The sequence below is a fragment of the Mustela nivalis genome (genome assembly GCF_964662115.1).
Source record: "Mustela nivalis genome assembly, chromosome: 7".
NCBI classification, from domain to species: domain Eukaryota; kingdom Metazoa; phylum Chordata; class Mammalia; order Carnivora; family Mustelidae; genus Mustela; species Mustela nivalis.
The window spans coordinates 67,510,176-67,529,326 of NC_139026.1; the positions used below are offsets into that span (position 1 = coordinate 67,510,176).

Here is a 19,151-nt window from a genome sequence, read left to right on the forward strand (position 1 = left end):
ACACAATTCTAGAAATTAAAATAAACTTTTATCTACTTCTAAGCTATACAATCTCAGTTCCATTTATTTCCAATAATGGCTAATTAGTCTTCAGTTGTGATTATATACACTAGTTTCAACTGTTCATATTCACCCTTCTTAATATTTACCATTAACTGTGGTATCTAATAAATCTGCATTAGAGAAACCTCAAACTCTTCTTGACAGTTTTCTTTGGAAAATGGGAAAATGTGAGGATCCCTAAATATTTGCGTCTCAGGGTAACAGACAGAGAAACAACACAGAACCAACCCCATCTGATGACTCTTTCTTCAGATTGCCCAGGCTGCTGGACTTTTGCAGACTTGAAGTTCTAAAAATAACAATAATAGTAATTAGGATTAATAATAAGTGGCTCTGGTGCCACTGTTTCTTAGGAGAATATCTTGGAAAGAAACTAAAACTGTGTGTGGGTTGAATCCTGGTCATAAAAGAAAATCCGGATTCAGGCAGTCACTTATGTGCTTTACTAAATTATAACATTGAGTTCTTTTAAAAGCAGAGGTGGTTAACTGTCCTGCCAATAACTCTAAATGTCCCACACATGTTAGAATAGCTGGAAAAACACTTAGGACTCTCCTTGTGATGTCAACATTTGAAAATAAAACAGCATTTTTCCATGGACCAGTGGTGTATCCTTTTATGTATACATTTAGACCAGGAACTTTTTTATTTTTTATTTTTATTTAAATTTTAGTTAATATACCAGGGAACTTCTAAAATACTCACATACTATTTATATATAATCCTTGTAATTAAAATAAAGCACAGAAGTGTTACTTTTCAATTCACAAAGGAATCCATTTTCTGAATCTGGCCAAGTAGTTCATTTTACAGTTCTGATCGAGGCATACAAGAAAAATCCCTCTGGCTGCCCATAATAATTTGTTTGCTATCCTTGCAAAGGTGAAGTGACACTGTAAACATCCAGAGATTTTTTTCCCTTTCACATAACTAGCATTCAAGTGTACAGGGCTGTCTTTTCAAAAATGGAAGTCAGGAATAGGTGACCAGTTTAGAGAGAGAAAAAAGCTCTAAGAAGCAGAGTAACACACATACACAAACTTTTAAAAGGCAATTCTCATGTACTCATGTGTACATAAGTTACTAGACTTGTCCAGTATCAAATAAAGTAAAAGATATTGGTGAGAAAAGAGAAGATCTCATCTTTGAATACTGCTCTGGTAAGAGATTTTCCTAATTCAGACTTGAACTTGGATAAACATAGATAATGGACCGGTTTACTACATGGAGAATGCAAAAAACTACTGCAGCCTTTCCAGCCATTACATCATTCTCTGTGACTCTTTTCTGCTAGGGTCAAAATGCAAGCCAGTGCAAACCTGAAATTCAAAGCACTGCACTTCACATGAAAACTGATGAAGGAAGGCTAAAGCCGTGCAAACACTTGGCACGAGATAATGGATAACAGTCCATGAGTAAGAATCTCTTTGTTAACTCACAACCTCCCCTTTCCCTGACATCCAACCACCACACCTGCATTAATGTATTCAGGCCTCAGTCATCCGCTTCTCACAGTGGTCACTGTGAGTTTGTCAGAAGCTTCCTCTCTCCCAGGTATCAATGACATTTTCCACATTCAAGAACATGACTTACGAAAGACTATCGCACGGCTGGGTTTCAACAGAAGCACCAAGGATTATTTTTCCATCACTAAAAGAAGAAAGAAAAGAAAAGGAAAAAAAAAATGGAATGTGTGTGCTTCACAAGTAAAAGACCATATATATTCTAAGTAAGCAGAACTGTCAAAAAAACAAAAAATTGTGCTGGGGAAGCGATTTCTCTTTTAAAACAGTCGTGTGTGTTTTGTTTTGTTTTGTTTTTAAACACAGGCTCCATGCCCAGTATGGGGCTTGAACCCACAACCCTGAGATTAAGACCTGAGCTGAGATTGAGTCAGCTGCTGAATTTACTGAGGATTCCCAGCTGCCCCTCTCTTTTAAAATTTTCTACTATATTTTCTTTTGTTAAAAAAATATTTTACTTATTTATCTGACAGAGAAATCACAAGTAGGCAGAGAAGCAGGCAGAGAGAGAAGAGGAAGCAGGCTCCCTGCCGAGCAGAGAGCCCTATGTGGGGCTCGATCCCAGGACCCTGGGATCATGACCTGAGCCAAAGGCAGAGGCTTAACCCACTGAGCCATCCAGGTGCCCCTAAAATATTCTATTATATTTTCTTTTATTTGGTCTCATTATAAGGTTAAGTAATTGAGAACATGCTCCCTCAAAATTCTACTTGTTAATGGAGAAACTACTGTATCCCTGTCCCAAATCCTTCTTCCGAACAGCCTGGGCCACATGACCATTGCTATGGGGCTTGGGACCCACTGGCGGCTCCCCATGACTTAGGACATAAAACTTGAGTCCCCTAAAATCTCTCTCTAACCTGAACACCACACCTCCCTGGACTCCTGCCCTAGGACTTCTTGCTTCACACCCTTTATTTCAATAATCCAGAACTGACTGTAGTGATTGATTTACACTGGTCCCCTGGCACATGCCTTACAGTTTCTTGCCTCTCACAGTAAAACCTGTGTCTGTAAATAAATTGCAATGCACTCTTGTGTTTGCTTGATCTACTCTGCTGAACATTTATATTGCAATGTTGGGTCATAAATGACATACCTTTCTTCAAATGAAGTCTCTGGTTGAGGAGGCAATTTTGCGCTTTCAGACGTTTCCAGGCCCTTAGATGTTGGCAGTAATGAAGGGATTGAAACTTGTAAGATGCTGGTGTGGAACTGTAATGTAATTAGAGAAAGTAAAAAATCCAATAAATAAGACAGAAGTCACAGAGATAAAATAAAAATAACGGAGACAATTACATGGTCCATCAAAAAAATTTCATACACCTATGTTTAAAAACACTATTCTTCTATTTATAAAATGGTCTCTGGATATAAACATCAATGACTGTTAAAGTCAGAGAAAACATTCTGGAGGAAGGTCATTTTTTTTTTTTTAAAGGTTTTATTTATTTATTTGACAGAGAGAGAGTGATCACAAGTAGGCAGAGAGGCAGGCAGAGAGAGGGGGGAAGCAGGTCCCTGCTTAGCAGAGATCCCGATGTAGGGCTCGATCCCAGGACCCTGAGATCATGACCTGAGCTGAAGGCAGAGGCTTAACCCACTGAGCCACCCAGGTGCCCCAAGGAAGGTCATTTTTGAACTTGGTTCTGAATAAAACATAATACCATCAAGTAAGTCAATAGTTGATCCTGACAACTTTAAGTCCTAGTAAAAACTTTGGTTCTAACCTTATGCAAGTCACTTAACTGGGCACCAGTTTTCTCCTCTGTAACATGAGAATGGCAATGCCTACCTGACAGGGTTGTCATGATTTGAGATGAGATTTGGGTAAAGTGCTTTGTAAACACATCTGTTTTCACTTTATTTTCTATCACTAGTCTAATATAGAATGTTGTTCAAACCAGATTTTTTTTTTTTTTTAAGATTTTATTTATTTGACAGAGAGAGATATGGTGAGAGGGAACACAAGGAGGAGGAGTGGGAGAGGGAGAAGCAGGCTTCCCACTTCCCTGAGCAGGGAGCCTGATGAGGGGCTCCATCCCAGAACCCTGGGATCACGACCTGAGCAGAAGGCAGACACTTAACGACTGAGCCACCTAGGCACCCCCCAAACCAGTTCTTTGTGGATACCACTTAAAACACTTGGCTTAATAATACTACAGCAGCAACAACAAAAATGCCTAAAAACACCTTCCTAAACAAATGCTTTGTGTACCCTAAGGATGGAATCTATGGAACAAATTTTATACTCTGGGGTTAAATAATTTTCGATGACTGTAGAGCAGTATGGTGTAAGAGCCCATCATAAACTACAATACATGAATCACTTAAAAAATATTGTGATAAAAAAATAAAATTTTCCTCAGTGAATTCAGTCTGCCAGTCAACCAACCAATCAGTGACCGTCCCTCCTTCTGAAGTCAGCCAGGAAGGTAGGGACTTACAACCTGGAACACACTTCTAGATGCCAATCAATCAATGACAGTCTCACCTCTGTAACCACACATCCACAGCGGATGTCAACTCTCTCTAGCCTCTGAGAGTCCCTCAATCCCTGAGCTCCAAGCAACCCCACATGCCCCACATATGATCAAAGAGACTGTCCCTGACCAACAAAGTTCACCGAGGTAACTAGATAAGCAATACATTTAGCTCTGTGGTTTTTTGTTCCAGTTACTGAGCGGTGGTCTCATTCCTTGACACTAAGAGGTTATAACATGTGAAGTCTGTTGAAATAATCTGATTGGGCCCAAGACGGAGTGGTTCGTGTTAAGCTCCATGTCAGTAAACCCAAGCTTAGCTAAGTTTCCGTGCTCGGCACTCCCAGAAAAGGCAGACCTAGGTCAACCAATCGGCACTTGCCTGCCCTTAGTAAGTTACCTGACCCACCCCGCCCCGAGACTTCTCTTTGCTGCACATTAAGGAAAGTAACCCTACTTAACCAACCAGCAAATGACCAGCCTGATCCTCTGCTCCTGCTTCCTTCGGCCTAAAAAAGCCCTTCATTTTGTACAGATCCGTAGAGTTCCTTTCCATCTGCTAAAACGGACATTGCCTGATTCATAAATTGCTGAATAAAGCCAGTAAGATGTTGCAAATTTACTCATTTGAAGTTTGTTCTTTAACAACAAGTCTGATCTTGTTGCTTCGCGATTTTTTATTTATTTATTTATTTTTTAGAATCTTTATGATTAGTTCTGGGCAATTTACAGAGCCATCATCCCTGTGTTAAAAATTTTCTCAGCTGAATTTTTTTTTAAAGATTTTATTTATTTGACACAGAGAGATCACAAGTAGGCAGAGAGAGAGAGGAGGAAGCAGGCTCCCTGCTGAGCAGAGAGCCCAATGTGGGACTTGATTGATCCCAGGACCCTGAGATCATAAACTGAGCCAAAGGCAGAGGCTTAACCTACTGAGCCACCCAGGCGCCCCTGAATTTTGTTCTTTAAGAAGTCCTATTGCTGTAAAATAGGAGATTACTTCACTCTCTTTTTTCTTTTTTTTTTTTAAATTTGAATCTTTATGATTAGTTCTGGGCGAATTATTGAGCCATCATCCCTTGTGTTGTCAAGTTCACAGTAGCTCCCCGGGTTCCTAACATGGGGAAGGAAATGGCCCACTAACAAACTGATCCATTTCCTTGATTTCGTTTTGAACTTAGGACTTTAACTCCCAACTCCAATCTCCCTTCTAGCTCTTCTTTAACAATATGGCTGAACACACTCAATCCTCATCAAATCATTCTGGTTCCAAACAAAAAGTCTCATTAAAGTACAATTCACATAGGAAAGACTTTTTTTAAAGAGACTATCTGGGCAAATCTTACATGTAACATCTGCCATTCTGTAAATAGGCAGCAAGCATACTCATTGACTGTCAAATGTTATTTTTCCCTTCAGTAGAAATATAATTAGCAATTAGGGGATTTTCCCCCTCTAACATATTTTTTATTTCCCCCTCTAAAATATTTTTTATTCCTTAACTAATCCTTTGCCTCTTTTTTCCAATTTTATTGGGATATCACTGACATGCAGTACCGTATAAATTAAAAAGAAAAAAGAAAAGGAAAGGAAAAAAAAACACATTTTTTTCCTTGCAATGAGAACTTTTCGGATCTACAGTCTTAGCAACCTTCCAGCATACCAGACAGCAGTGTTAACTATAGTCATCACGTTGTACCTTATACCCCCAGCACACTTGTCTTATAACTGGAAGTCCGTACCTTTTGATCACCACCTTCCAATTTCCCCTACCCAGTAATCCTTATGACTGACATCTTTTAGCCCTCTCCTATAGTGAAGAGAGAAATGTTTCCTCCTTGAATTCATTTTCATGCAATTCAAATTTCATTTTCTCATTAGGTAATCAGCAGGAATAGATAGGAAAAGAAAAGATGCCACTTGGTTTTTTTCTCACTGAATACAGTAATATGTTAAAGGAAAGACGACCAAAGGGGGAATTGGAAAACATAAGGTAGTCAAGACTATTTAGTTAAAAAACAAAAACAACAATAACAAAAACAATTTTTCCCATTCCCAGTTTCTCTAGACAGTACACTGCACTAAAATTAAAAGTTCTAGGGCAAAGACGGAGGTGCTGTCAGGAAGCCACGGGTGTGCCTAGGTTAAGACCTCAGGAAGACTTAAGGTACAGCTGTCTCATTGAAACCTTCAAAAAGTTCGACAACTCTAAAAACAGAGGGAGATTCCATAGCAGCCATACAGAAAACTTAAGATAGAGAAAGTCTTATGGTGAAGATAATTGTGGATATCCTTTACCTGATAGAGTGGATTATAAATTGATTCATAAGAAATGCCAAATGAATAAAATATTATACCAAATAGAACCAAGAGGGACAGAGATAGTAGAAGGCAGAAGGCCCTAGACCCGTATAGATACTTTTGCAGAAAACAACTCTAGATACTTTTGCAGAAAACAACTCATCTGCAATTACAGGTTCTTTCTCCTGGAAATGGAAAGATGACTCCCAAGGAACAACCAAGAGCCCAAAGGTCTGGGCCCTGTCAAGGAACTGGCCACACGAGCCTGGCTGGATTTGGGAACTGCTACTGACTAATGATACGTGGGTGTCTTCCATGTCTATGTTCCCTCTTCTTGAATGGGAATGCCCAGTAGTTACTATGCCCATTCCACCACTGCATGTCAGGTGTGTAGGGGACAAATGACTTGACCTTGAATTTCCTGGTTCTTTACATGGAATGGAGTGCTACTCGAGAAGCCAAACCTGAGCAGCTGCACCTACATCTTGACCGGGTCTGGATGACAAGGTATTGGGATGCGGAAGCCTGACTGGAGTAAGACCAAGAGGTCTTTGATGAGGGGATGAGGACATTTTGCATGGGGGAGGGATATAAATGATTGTAGCCAGAGAGTGGAGGGCAGTTGTACTAGTCGAATATGGTCGTAGGGGTATATGCCATCCCATGTGTTCTTCTCAAATGTGATATTACTTGTCCATCAAGAGGTAGGGTCTTTGTTTCCTCTCTGTGAATGTGTGTGGGCCTGTGACTACAGGAGAAGAGATGCCACAGGGTTTCCGAGTCATAGCATAAAAGATGATATAAATATGCCCAGTCCTCTTATTGGGATGCTCATCCTTAGGATCTAAACGCTCTGCTAGAAGAAAGCCAGGGAGTCACAGGTATTTCCAGCTAGGGCCTCAGCTGAGGTCCTGTCCAACAGTAGTACCAACCAACCATGTGATATACAAATGGGTAGCCTTCAGATGACTCAAGCCTCCAGCCTTCACACCATTCCAACTATTGCCCAGTGGAGCGAAGAAGAAATGCTCCTGCTGAGCCTTACCCACATCACACATTTGTTAGCAAAACAAGTGCTGTCATTCAAGCCACAAATTTTTGGGGTGGTTTGCAATAGGTAATGGAAACAGATTTTGGCACCAGTCTGATGTGTGAAAGAAAAGTTAATAATGAGTTCAAGACTAAATATTCCTGTCCAGCTGCTTTTTTCCAAGTCTAAAGAAGTCAGGGAAGATTTTAGACCAGAATTTTTCAGAGACAACATTGGAAGTGACTAAAACCAACTTCTTTATATAATCTCACATTATCCCTCTTCATTTATTCCCTATTTGTTCTTTACTAATAAAGATTATTATTGTGTAGATTGTAATCCATTTAGGATGACATCTTTCTCCCATGTTCTTCCTGAATTATTTAAGCAATTTTGACATTGCCCAAGGTATTTATTTATTAAAGAGGGGGGGAAAAACCAATCTTTCAAATAAAGTCCTAGCAGACTGAGTTTTGACATGAAAATTGCTAAGACTCAGTCAGTAGCCACACTGAGAAAAGATCCCAGGTCTTTCCTGCTGTCAACAGCATTTTAACCTTCAATGACACAGTCTCTTCACTACAAAGATAATGTTGAGAGTCTGTAAATACCTCTTCTGGAACACTTGTGTTAAATGGGTCACGACTGGGAGATCCCGTGACTGGTGTAGATGATACACTTTTCTCCAGGTCACTAAAACCCTGCGCATCCAGCAAAGTGGAGACGGAACCAGAAGTGAGCAGACCGTCCAAGTCGCCATCTTGGTCTAGGAAAAGGAGAAAAATGGCAGCTTTTCATTTACATTTCATTTTTGGAGGAAGAATACCAACTGAATATAAACATTTTTCCCATCCTCAAAAATCAAAAGTGAGTTTCCTTTGAAATCCTTAGAAAAATAACAAGAGGACCTCTAGGAGAAATGTTAAACTATGAGCACCTGGAGCCTGAGGGTGGTATTAATAGCTATTACCACAGACTCACAGCCTTGAAATCAGAAGTTCATTTAGTCCAACAACCTTCCCTAATTTTGTTTCAGAATTTGGGGCTTTACAAATTTCAGTTCAGAAACAACCAAGCTGGGGAGGAGTCAAGATGGCGGAGAAGTAGCAAGCTGAGACTGCTTCAGCTAGCCGGAGATCAGCTAGATAGCTTATCTAAAGATTGCAAACACCTGAAAATCCATGGGCAGATCGAAGAGAAGAAGAACAGCAATTCTGGAAACAGAAAAACAACCACTTTCTGAAAGGTAGGACCGGCGGAGAAGTGAATCCAAAGCGACGGGAAGATAGACCCCGGGGGAGGGGCCGGCTCCCGGCAAGCGCGCACAAAATCAGGACTTTTAAAAGTCTGTTCCGCTGAGGGACATCGCTCCAGAGGCTAAACCGGGGCGAAGCCCACGCGGGGTCAGCGTGGCCTCAGGTCCCGCAGGGTCACAGAAGGATCGGGGGTGTCTGAGTGTCGCAGAGCTTGCGGGTATTGGAACGGGAGAGCCAGCTACAGAGACAGAGCCGACAGTAGGCTCACAGCTCAGTGTTACCTTGAACCGGTCGCAGGCTCGGTGAGCTCGGAGCGCAGCTGGAGGTCAGGCAGACGGGAGTAACTGGGCGCTGTTCTCTGAGGGCGCACTGAGGAGTGGGGCCCTGGGCTCTCGGCTCCTCCGGGCCTGAGACCAGGAGGCCGCCATTTGTATTCCCGTCCTCCGGAACTCAACGGAAAGCGCTCAGGGAACAAAAGCTCCTGAAAGCAAACCCGAGCGGATTACTCACCCCGGCCCCGAGTAAGGGCGCTGTAATTCCGCCTGGGGCAAAGACACTTGAGAATCACTACAACAGGCCCCTCCCCCAGAAGATCAACAAGAAATCCAGCCGAGACCAAGTTCACCTACCAAGGAGTGCGGTTTCAATACCAAGGAGAGCAGCCGAATTCCAGAGGAGGAGAAAGCCAAGCACGGAACTCATGGTTTTTTCCTGTGATTTTTTTTAGTCTTGCAGTTAATTTAATTTTTTCTTTTTCATTTTTTTTTTTCCTTCTCGCCTTCGGGTAAATTTTTTTTTTTAAACTGTTACCTTTTTCTTTTTTAACGATTTTTTACTAGTTTATCTAATATATATATTTTTACTTTTTTACATATTTCTTAGGTGTTTTCTTTTTTAAAAAATTCTTTTCTTTTTTAATTTCTTTTATCTTTTTTTTTCTTTCTTCCTTTTTGAACCTCTTTTTATCCCCTTTCTCCCCACTCACGATTTTGAATCTCTTCTCATTTGGTTAAAGCATATTTTCCTGGGGTTGTTGCCACCCTTTTAGTATTTTACTTGCCCCTTCATTTACTCTTATCTGGACAAAATGACAAGACGTAAAAATACAACACAAAAAAAAGAACAAGAGGCAGTACCGAAGGCTAGGGACCTAATCAATACAGACATCGGTAATATGTCAGATCTAGAGTTCAGAATGACAATTCTCAAGGTTCTAGCCTGGCTCGAAAAAGGCATGGAAGATATTAGAGAAACCCTCTCGAGAGATAGAAAAGCCCTTCTGGAGAAATAAAAGAACTAAAATCTAACCAAGTTGAAATAAAAAAAGCTATTAATGAGGTGCAATCAAAAATGGAGGCTCTAACTGCTAGGATAAATGAGGCAGAAGAAAGAATTAGTGATATAGAAGACCAAATGACAGAGAATAAAGAAGCTGAGCAAAAAAGGGACAAATAGCTACTGGACCACGAGGGGAGAATCCGAGAGATAAGTGACACCGTAAGACGAAACAACATTAGAATAATTGGGATTCCAGAAGAAGAAGAAAGAGAGAGGGGAGCAGAAGGTATACTGGAGAGAATTATTGGGGAGAATTTCCCCAATATGGCAAAGGGAATGAGCATCAAAATTCAGGAGGTTCAGAGAACGCCCCTCAAAATCAATAAGAATAGGCCCACACCCCGTCACCTAATAGTAAAATTTACAAGTCTCAGTGACAAAGAGAAAATCCTGAAAGCAGCCCGGGAAAAGAAGACTGTAACATACAATGGTAAAAATATTAGATTGGCAGCTGACTTATCCACAGAGACCTGGCAGGCCAGAAAGAGCTGGCATGATATTTTCAGAGCACTAAACGAGAAAAACATGCAGCCAAGAATACTATATCCAGCTAGGCTATCATTGAAAATAGAAGGAGAGATTAAAAGCTTCCAGGACAAACAAAAACTGAAAGAATTTGCAAATACCAAACCAGCTCTACAGGAAATATTGAAAGGGGTCCTCTAAGCAAAGAGAGAGCCTACAAGTGGTAGATCAGAAAGGAACAGAGACCATATACAATAACAGTCACCTTACAGGCAATACAATGGCACTAAATTCCTATCTCTCAATAGTAACCCTGAATGTGAATGGGCTAAATGCCCCTGTCAAAAGACACAGGGTATCAGAATGGATAAAAAAACAAAACCCATCTATATGTTGCCTCCAAGAAACTCATTTTAAGCCCGAAGACACCTCCAGATTTAAAGTGAGGGGGTGGAAAAGAATTTACCATGCTAATGGACATCAGAAGAAAGCAGGAGTGGCAATCCTTAGATCAATTAGATTTTAAGCCAAAGACTATAATAAGAGATGAGGAAGGACACTATATCATACTCAAAGGGTCTGTCCAACAAGAAGATTTAACAATTTTAAATATCTATGCCCCCAATGTGGGAGCAGCCAACTATATAAACCAATTAATAACAAAATCAAAGAAACACATCCACAATAATACAATAATAGTAGGGGACTTTAACACTCCCCTCACTGAAATGGACAGATCATCCAAGCAAAAGATCAGCAAGGAAATAAAGGCCTTAAACGACACACTGGACCAGATGGACATCACAGATATATTCAGAACTTTTCATCCCAAAGCAACAGAATACGCATTCTTCTCTAGTGCACATGGAACATTCTCCAGAATAGATCACATCCTCGGTCCTAAATCAGGACTCAACCGGTATCAAAAGATTGGGATCATTGCCTGCATATTTTCAGACCACAATGCTCTAAAGCTAGAACTCAACCACAAAAGGAAGTTTGGAAAGAACCCCAATACATGGAGACTAAACAGTATCCTTCTAAAGAATGAATGGGTCAACCGGGAAATTAAAGAAGAATTGAAAAAAATCATGGAAACAAATGATAATGAAAATACAACGGTTCAAAATCTGTGGGACACAACAAAGGCAGTCCTGAGAGGAAAATATATAGCGGTACAAGCCTTTCTCAAGAAACAAGAAAGGTCTCAGGTACACAACCTAACCCTACACCTAAAGGAGCTGGAGAAAGAACAAGAAAGAAACCCTAAGCCCAGCAGGAGAAGAGAAATCATAAAGATCAGAGCAGAAATCAATGAAATAGAAACCAAAAAAACAACAGAACAAATCCGCAAAACTAGGAGCTGGTTCTTTGAAAGAATTAATAAATTTGATAAACCCCTGGCCCGACTTATCAAAAAGAAAAGAGAAAGGACCCAAATAAATAAAATCATGAATGAAAGAGGAGAGATCACAACTAACACCAAAGAAATACAAACTATTATAAGAACATACTATGAGCAACTCTACGGCAATAAATTTGACAATCGGGAAGAAATGGATGCATTCCTAGAAACATATAAACTACCACAACTGAACCAGGAAGAAATAGAAAGCCTGAACAGACCCATAACCAGTAAGGAGATTGAAACAGTCATTAAAAATCTCCAAACAAACAAAAGCCCAGGGCCAGACGGCTTCCCGGGGGAATTCTACCAAACATTTAAAGAAGAACTAATTCCTATTCTCCTGAAACTGTTCCAAAAAATAGAAATGGAAGGAAAACTTCCAAACTCATTTTATGAGGCCAGCATCACCTTGATCCCAAAACCAGACAAGGATCCCACCAAAAAAGAGAGCTATAGACCGATATCCTTGATGAACACAGATGCGAAAATACTCAACAAAATACTAGCCAATAGGATTCAACAGTACATTAAAAAGATTATTCACCACGACCAAGCGGGATTTATCCCAGGGCTGCAAGGTTGGTTCAACATCCGCAAATCAGTCAATGTGATACAACACATCAATAAAAGAAAGAACAAGAACCATATGATACTCTCAATAGATGCTGAAAAAGCATTTGACAAAGTACAGCATCCCTTCCTGATCAAAACTCTTCAAAGTGTAGGGATACAGGGCACATACCTCAATATCATCAAAGCCATCTATGAAAAACCCACCGCAAATATCATTCTCAATGGAGAAAAACTGAAAGCTTTTCCGCTAAGGTCAGGAACATGGCAGGGATGTCCATTATCACCACTGCTATTCAACATAGTACTAGAGGTCCTAGCCTCAGCAATCAGACAACAAAAGGACATTAAAGGCATCCAAATCGGCAAAGAAGAAGTCAAATTATCACTCTTCGCAGATGATATGATACTATATGTGGAAAACCCAAAAGACTCCACTCCAAAACTGCTAGAACTTATACAGGAATTCAGTAAAGTGTCAGGATATAAAATCCATGCACAGAAATCAGTTGCATTTCTCTACACCAACAGCAAGACAGAAGAAAGAGATATTAAGGAGTCAATCCCATTTACAATTGCATCGAAAACCAGAAGATACCTAGGAATAAACCTAACCAAAGAGACACAGAATCTATACTCAGAAAACTAAAAAGTACTCATGAAAGAAATTGAGGAAGACACAAAGAAATGGAAAAATGTTCCATGCTCCTGGATTGGGAGAATAAATATTGTGAAAATGTCTATGCTACCTAAAGCAATCTACACATTTAATGCAATTCCTATCAAAGTACCATCCATCTTTTTCAAAGAAATGGAACAAATAATGCTAAAATTTATATGGAACCAGAAAAGACCTCGAATAGCCAAAGGGATTTTGAAAAAGAAAGCCAACGTTGGTGGCATCACAATTCCAGAATTCAAGCTCTATTACAAAGCTGTCATCATCAAGACAGCATGGTACTGGCACAAAAACAGACACATAGATCAATGGAACAGAATAGAGAGCCCAGAAATAGTCCCTCAACTCTACAGTCCACTAATCTTCGACAAAGCAGGAAAGAATGTCCAATGGAAAAAAGACAGCCTCTTCAATAAATGGTGCTGGGAAAATTGGACAGCCACATGCAGAAAAATGAAATTGGACCATTTCCTTACACCACACACAAAAATAGACTCAAAATGATGAAGGACCTCAATGTGCGAAAGGAATCCATCAAAATCCTTGAGGAGAACACAGGCAGCAACCTCTTCGACCTCTGCCGCAGCAACATCTTCCTAGGAACAACGCCAAAGGCAAGGGAAGCAAGGGAAAAAATGAACTATTGGGATTTCATCAAGATCAAAAGCTTTTGCACAGCAAAGGAAACAGTTAACAAAATCAAAAGACAACTGACAGAATGGGAGAAGATATTTGCAAACGACATATCAGATAAAGGACTAGTGTCCAGAATCTATAAAGAACTTAGCAAACTCAACACCCAAAGAACAAATAATCCAATCAAGAAATGGGCAGAGGACATGAACAGACATTTCTGCAAAGAAGACATCCAGATGGCCAACAGACACATGAAAAAGTGCTCCATATCACTCGGCATCAGGGAAATACAAATCAAAACCACAATGAGATATCACCTCACACCTGTCAGAATGGCTAAAATCAACAAGTCAGGAAATGACAGATGCTGGCGAGGATGCGGAGAAAGGGGAACCCTCCTACACTGTTGGTGGGAATGCAAGCTGGTGCAGCCACTCTGGAAAACAGCATGGAGATTCCTCAAAATGTTGAAAATAGAACTGCCCTATGACCCAGCAATTGCACTATTGGGTATTTACCCTAAAGATACAAATGTAGTGATCCAAAGGGGCACGTGCACCCGAATGTTTATAGCAGCAATGTCCACAATAGCCAAACTATGGAAAGAACCTAGATGTCCATCAACAGATGAATGGATCAAGAAGATGTGGTATATATACACAATGGAATACTATGCAGCCATCAAAAGAAATGAAATCTTGCCATTTGCAACAACATGGATGGAACTAGAGCGTATCATGCTTAGCGAAATAAGTCAAGCAGAGAAAGACAACTATCATATGATCTCCCTGATATGAGGAAGTGGTGATGCAACATGGAGGCTTAAGTGGGTACGAGAAGAATAAATGAAACAAGATGGGATTGGGAGGGAGACAAACCATAAGTGACTCTTAATCTCACAAAACAAACTGAGGGTTGCTGGGGGGAGGGGGTTTGGGAGAAGGGGGTGGGATTATGGACACTGGGGAGGGTATGTGCTTTGGTGAGTGCTGTGAAGTGTGTAAACCTGGTGATTCACAGACCTGTACCCCTTGGGATAAAAATATATGTTTATAAAAAATAAAAAATTAAAAAAAAAAAGAAACAACCAAGCTGGAGAATATCAGTGGTACAACAAACTAATTCTGAACAGCAACACAGTCACCATGAGAAACTCAATATTCATCATTCATCATTTCTGTGTTCTTATTTTTTTATTAATTTTTAATAAACTAATAATGTATTTTTATCTCCAGAGGTACAGGTCTGTGAATTGCCAGGTTTACACATTTCACAGCACTCACATCATCATTTCTGTGTTCTTAAAGCAAAACAAAACAAAACAAAACAAAACAAAAACCACATACATATAAAGAAGAAAAAACAACAATAGGCAATCTTCTGATTCCTTAAGATGATCCTTCTGTGCCATTTATTTTAAAGAAGAAAGAACAGCCTTATGGACAAATGCAACCACATACCCAGGAAAGCGGCCAACTTTGAGAACTACATCTTCAGCAATGAAAAGGATTAGCTGCTGAACAACTATGTCAGATATTCTTTTTTAAAACCAAAAATTGATGCTTAAAACACTATTCTCTGAATAGTACAAAATCCTAAACTCATTTAAAGCTGTTAACTAGACTTACCTTCTTATATTTTTATTAGGCATTTATTCTAAGTTCATTAAAATGTAGGTATTATTCGCATTCTCTAAGGACTAAGTAAATACAAATACTAGTTAGAAATCACTGTTTATAAACTATTCATTAGAACAGGACATAATTTTCAATGGTGGTTAAAAACTCCCTCTTTTTAATATACAAATGTCAGTAAGTACATGATAAGATGTCCAATACTTTTCATCATGAGGGACTTGTGACGAGAATACTTAAACACTAAACCAATTAAATCAAAATCATATCAAATGTACAGGATTGTGAAGTTTCAAATACCATACCAAGTGTTGGCAAGTGATACATTGCTGTTGGCAATGTAAAATAATACAACTAACTTTGGAAAAGAAAACGAAAAACAACCTCCTTTTTCTACACATTTTATATGCATTAAAAAAGATGAAAAAAAGTACAGGAGGAGTGCCTGGGTATCTCAGTTGGTTAAGTGTCTCTCTCTCTCTCTTTTTTTTTTTAAGCTTTATTTACTTATTTGAGAGAGAGAGAGCATTGCATGCACGCACAGGCCAGGGGAGGGACAGAAGGAAAGAATCTTCAAGTAGCCTCCACCTGAGTGCAGAGCCAAGGTAAGGCCTGATCTCACGACCCATAAGATCATGAGCTGAGCTGAAAGCAAGAGTCGGACGCTTAACAAACTGAGCCACCCAGGTGCTCCAAACGTCAGACTCCATCTCTGCTCAGGTCTTGATCTCCAGGTCGTGAGTTCAAGCCCTATGTTGGGCTCCATGCTGGTCATGGAGTCTATTTTAAAACAAAACCAGATTAAACAAACAACAACAACAACAAAAAACCCCATGAAACTGACAAAAATGATCATGTCAGTGCAATTATGAAGAATACCTCTTTTCTTGATTTTCTTATGTTTCATAATTATAGAAATTAATGTTTTCCTTTGATTTTTAAATATAAAAACTACAGTATTGAGATTCTATAAAATCAAATACTGTTTTAAATGTTATGACTACAGGGGTGCCTGGGTGGCTCAGTGGGTTGAGCCTCTGCTTTCGGCTCAGGTCATGATCTCAGGGTCTTCTGCTCAGCAGGGAGCCTGCTTTCCCCTCTCTTTCAGCTGCCTCTTTGCCTATTTGTGATCTTTCTCTTTGTCAAATAAATAAATAAAATCTTTAAAAAAAAATAAATGTTATGACTACGTAAAAATTAATCACTTGTTAATTTGCAATACTGTCTAAAAAGAGACACTCTCTTGAAGGCAGAGAAAATGCTGAGTGATGAGAATCGCTGTAAGAACACTGACAGAGGTTCATTTGCTTGCTCATTTGGATATTTAAAATTTTAACATACACTAAGTCCTGTGGAAAAGAAGATGAAGATCCATTTTTTTTTCCCCTCTCAGAAATCCTCGTCTGAAGTAGGATTTTCTTTCTTTTTGAACTCATCGAAATTGAAATTCCAAAATCTGAGTATTTCACAAGTATCTCTGAAAAAATTTATTACTCATGTTTACTTTTAGAGCAAATAACCCCACCTTGCATTGCTAATGAATGAGAAAAGTTCCAAAGTTCTTAACACTTTTGTTTTAAATGACCCCCAGAGATTTTCCACATTTGAGGATGGCCAACTGAACCATGCACCTATAGAATAATACCACATCAAAAGGCATAACTATTTTATTAAGTTTTTAATTCTAATTAACATACAGTGTAATACTAGTCTCAGGTATACAATATAGTAATTCAAAACTTCCCAACATCACCCTGTGCTCATCCCAACAAGTGCACTCCTTAATCCCCATCAAAGCGTGACTATTTTTACTTAGATGTCTTATGGTTTTGGTTTTATTTTATGTTTTAACTTAACACATTCAAAGCTGAACACAACCCCCCTTAATCATTTCAGTGCGCCCTCACTAGGCTTCGCTACCTTGGTAAATGGAATCATCACACACCCACCCCCCACCCCCGGTCGCTTTAGTCAAAAACATCAGTCTTTCTTGATTCTTTCCTCTTCTTCACTCTCATCTAATTCGTCACACCACTGTGTTAGTTCGAACACCAAAATGTGTTTCTAATCAGTACCATTATTAACATTCCATTTGGAATCCTGCAAGAGCCTCTTGACTGGCTTCTCTTCTTCTGATACTGCTCCCTCCTCCCAATATGGTCCATTTGTTACGAAAATGCCGCAGACTTGTAAAAACCCTTCCGTGGATCCCTCTGGGCTCACAGAGCTGAATGCCTCACATTGCCTGACCTGGCCAACGCTAACTTCTATCCGCTCGGCTCATCTCCTCTCATTCTCCCCCTGATCACTTCCTTCCAGTCAGTCACAACGGTCTTTTTACTACTTAAATACACCGAGCCCATTTTCCCCATAGGCTCTTTTAATAAATAAACAAACAAACAAACAAATAAATAAATGAATGAATGAATGAATAAAATTTACTTATTTATTTTTGAGAGAGAGAGAGAAAGCATAAGCAGGAGGGAAGGGTAGAGGGAGAAGCAGACTGTTTGCTGATCTGGGAGGCCAATGCAGGACTCGATCCCAGGACCCTGGGATCATGACCTGAGCTGAAGGCAGATGCTTAACCCACTGAGCCACCCAGATGCCCCTCCCCCCAGGCTCTAGAACACACTGTTCTGTCTAGAATGCTATCTGATGAACTCCACACAGAGGTTCTCCTTGACCAACCAGTCCACAGTATTCTCTTTGGCCTACTCACCAAGAAAGTGTGTGATATTGTTTCCTAATGATATTGTTGAATAAATGAATAAACAAACTATTTTGGAATAATGGATATTCCAGGAAAATGAAAACAAATGTTAAAGTTCATAGCCACTTAAAATCAAGTAGAAAAACCTATAGAGCTACAGTACCTTTTTTACCTTGGGTCAGTATCACTGTATCTTGCATCTTCTTGTACCTATTCAGGCACTGTCGAAGATCTTCTATTTTCCGATCCTATTAATAAAATAAATTGTCATCTTTAAACTATGACTTTAAACAGTAAAAGTAACTGCAACACAAAGAATAGGGAGACATGAATTATTTACATTATTCAAGGAATATTTCTAAACTTTAGTAAAACTGGTAATATCTACATTTTACCAGTTTTCCTACGTACATCAGAGATAGAGAAAAAGTACCTCTAAATTTAGAGATCCTATCCTTCAGCTGCCATCTTTAAAAACAAAAACAAAACAAGGTAATAAGATACAAAACAAAAACAAAAACAAAACAAGAAAAAAATCAACTTTAATTATTCTCCTCTCCAACTTATGGGCAGGTCTTGAAAGAAAGATCTACTACACCTGTTGTCTTTACCTGCTGTCATCAATCATAATCTGGCCTTTCTCTTCTCAAAACACTCAGCCAAAGTTGTACCAATTAGTCATCAGAGTCATCAGAGACTTCACATTTACTAAAAATAAGAGAACTTTTCATCCTTTTTCTAATTTGACCTCTGATACTTGACAGACCCCACTCTTTCCTCCTTTTTCCTTCACTTTTCTTTCCACTCTTTCTTTTCTTCTATTTTGATTTCTTAATCCTTTGACCAGATAGATATTCTACTTCCACTATCTACCCAGCCCAGTCTATAAAATGTTAGTGCTTTAAGATTTTGTCCTTTACCCCCACTCTGTTGGATCCTAAAAAAATGGGCTCCCTAGCTCTTCTCTCACTGGTTTTGGGCCTGGCCATGTGACTTGCTTTGGTCAAAGAGATATCAACAAATGTGGTTAGGGTTTGCCCTCTCTCTCTGCT

At 39.5% G+C, this 19,151-nt stretch overlaps 1 protein-coding gene across 1 annotated transcript in view; it reads right to left on the reverse strand.

Moving 5' to 3' along the window:
* The window catches only part of LOC309868518 (liprin-beta-1-like), a gene marked incomplete at its 3' end in the record, with an annotated part of 68,466 nt that overhangs the window by 15,879 nt on the left and 33,436 nt on the right, over nucleotides 1-19,151 (reverse strand). The window contains exons 11-15 of the mRNA XM_082738442.1: nucleotides 18,263-18,347; nucleotides 8,012-8,166; nucleotides 2,686-2,801; nucleotides 1,657-1,713; nucleotides 283-352 (exon numbers count right to left, since the gene is read on the reverse strand). Coding sequence (XP_082594568.1) covers nucleotides 283-352; nucleotides 1,657-1,713; nucleotides 2,686-2,801; nucleotides 8,012-8,166; nucleotides 18,263-18,347 — 483 coding nt within the window. The remainder of the gene's footprint in view (nucleotides 1-282; nucleotides 353-1,656; nucleotides 1,714-2,685; nucleotides 2,802-8,011; nucleotides 8,167-18,262; nucleotides 18,348-19,151) is intronic.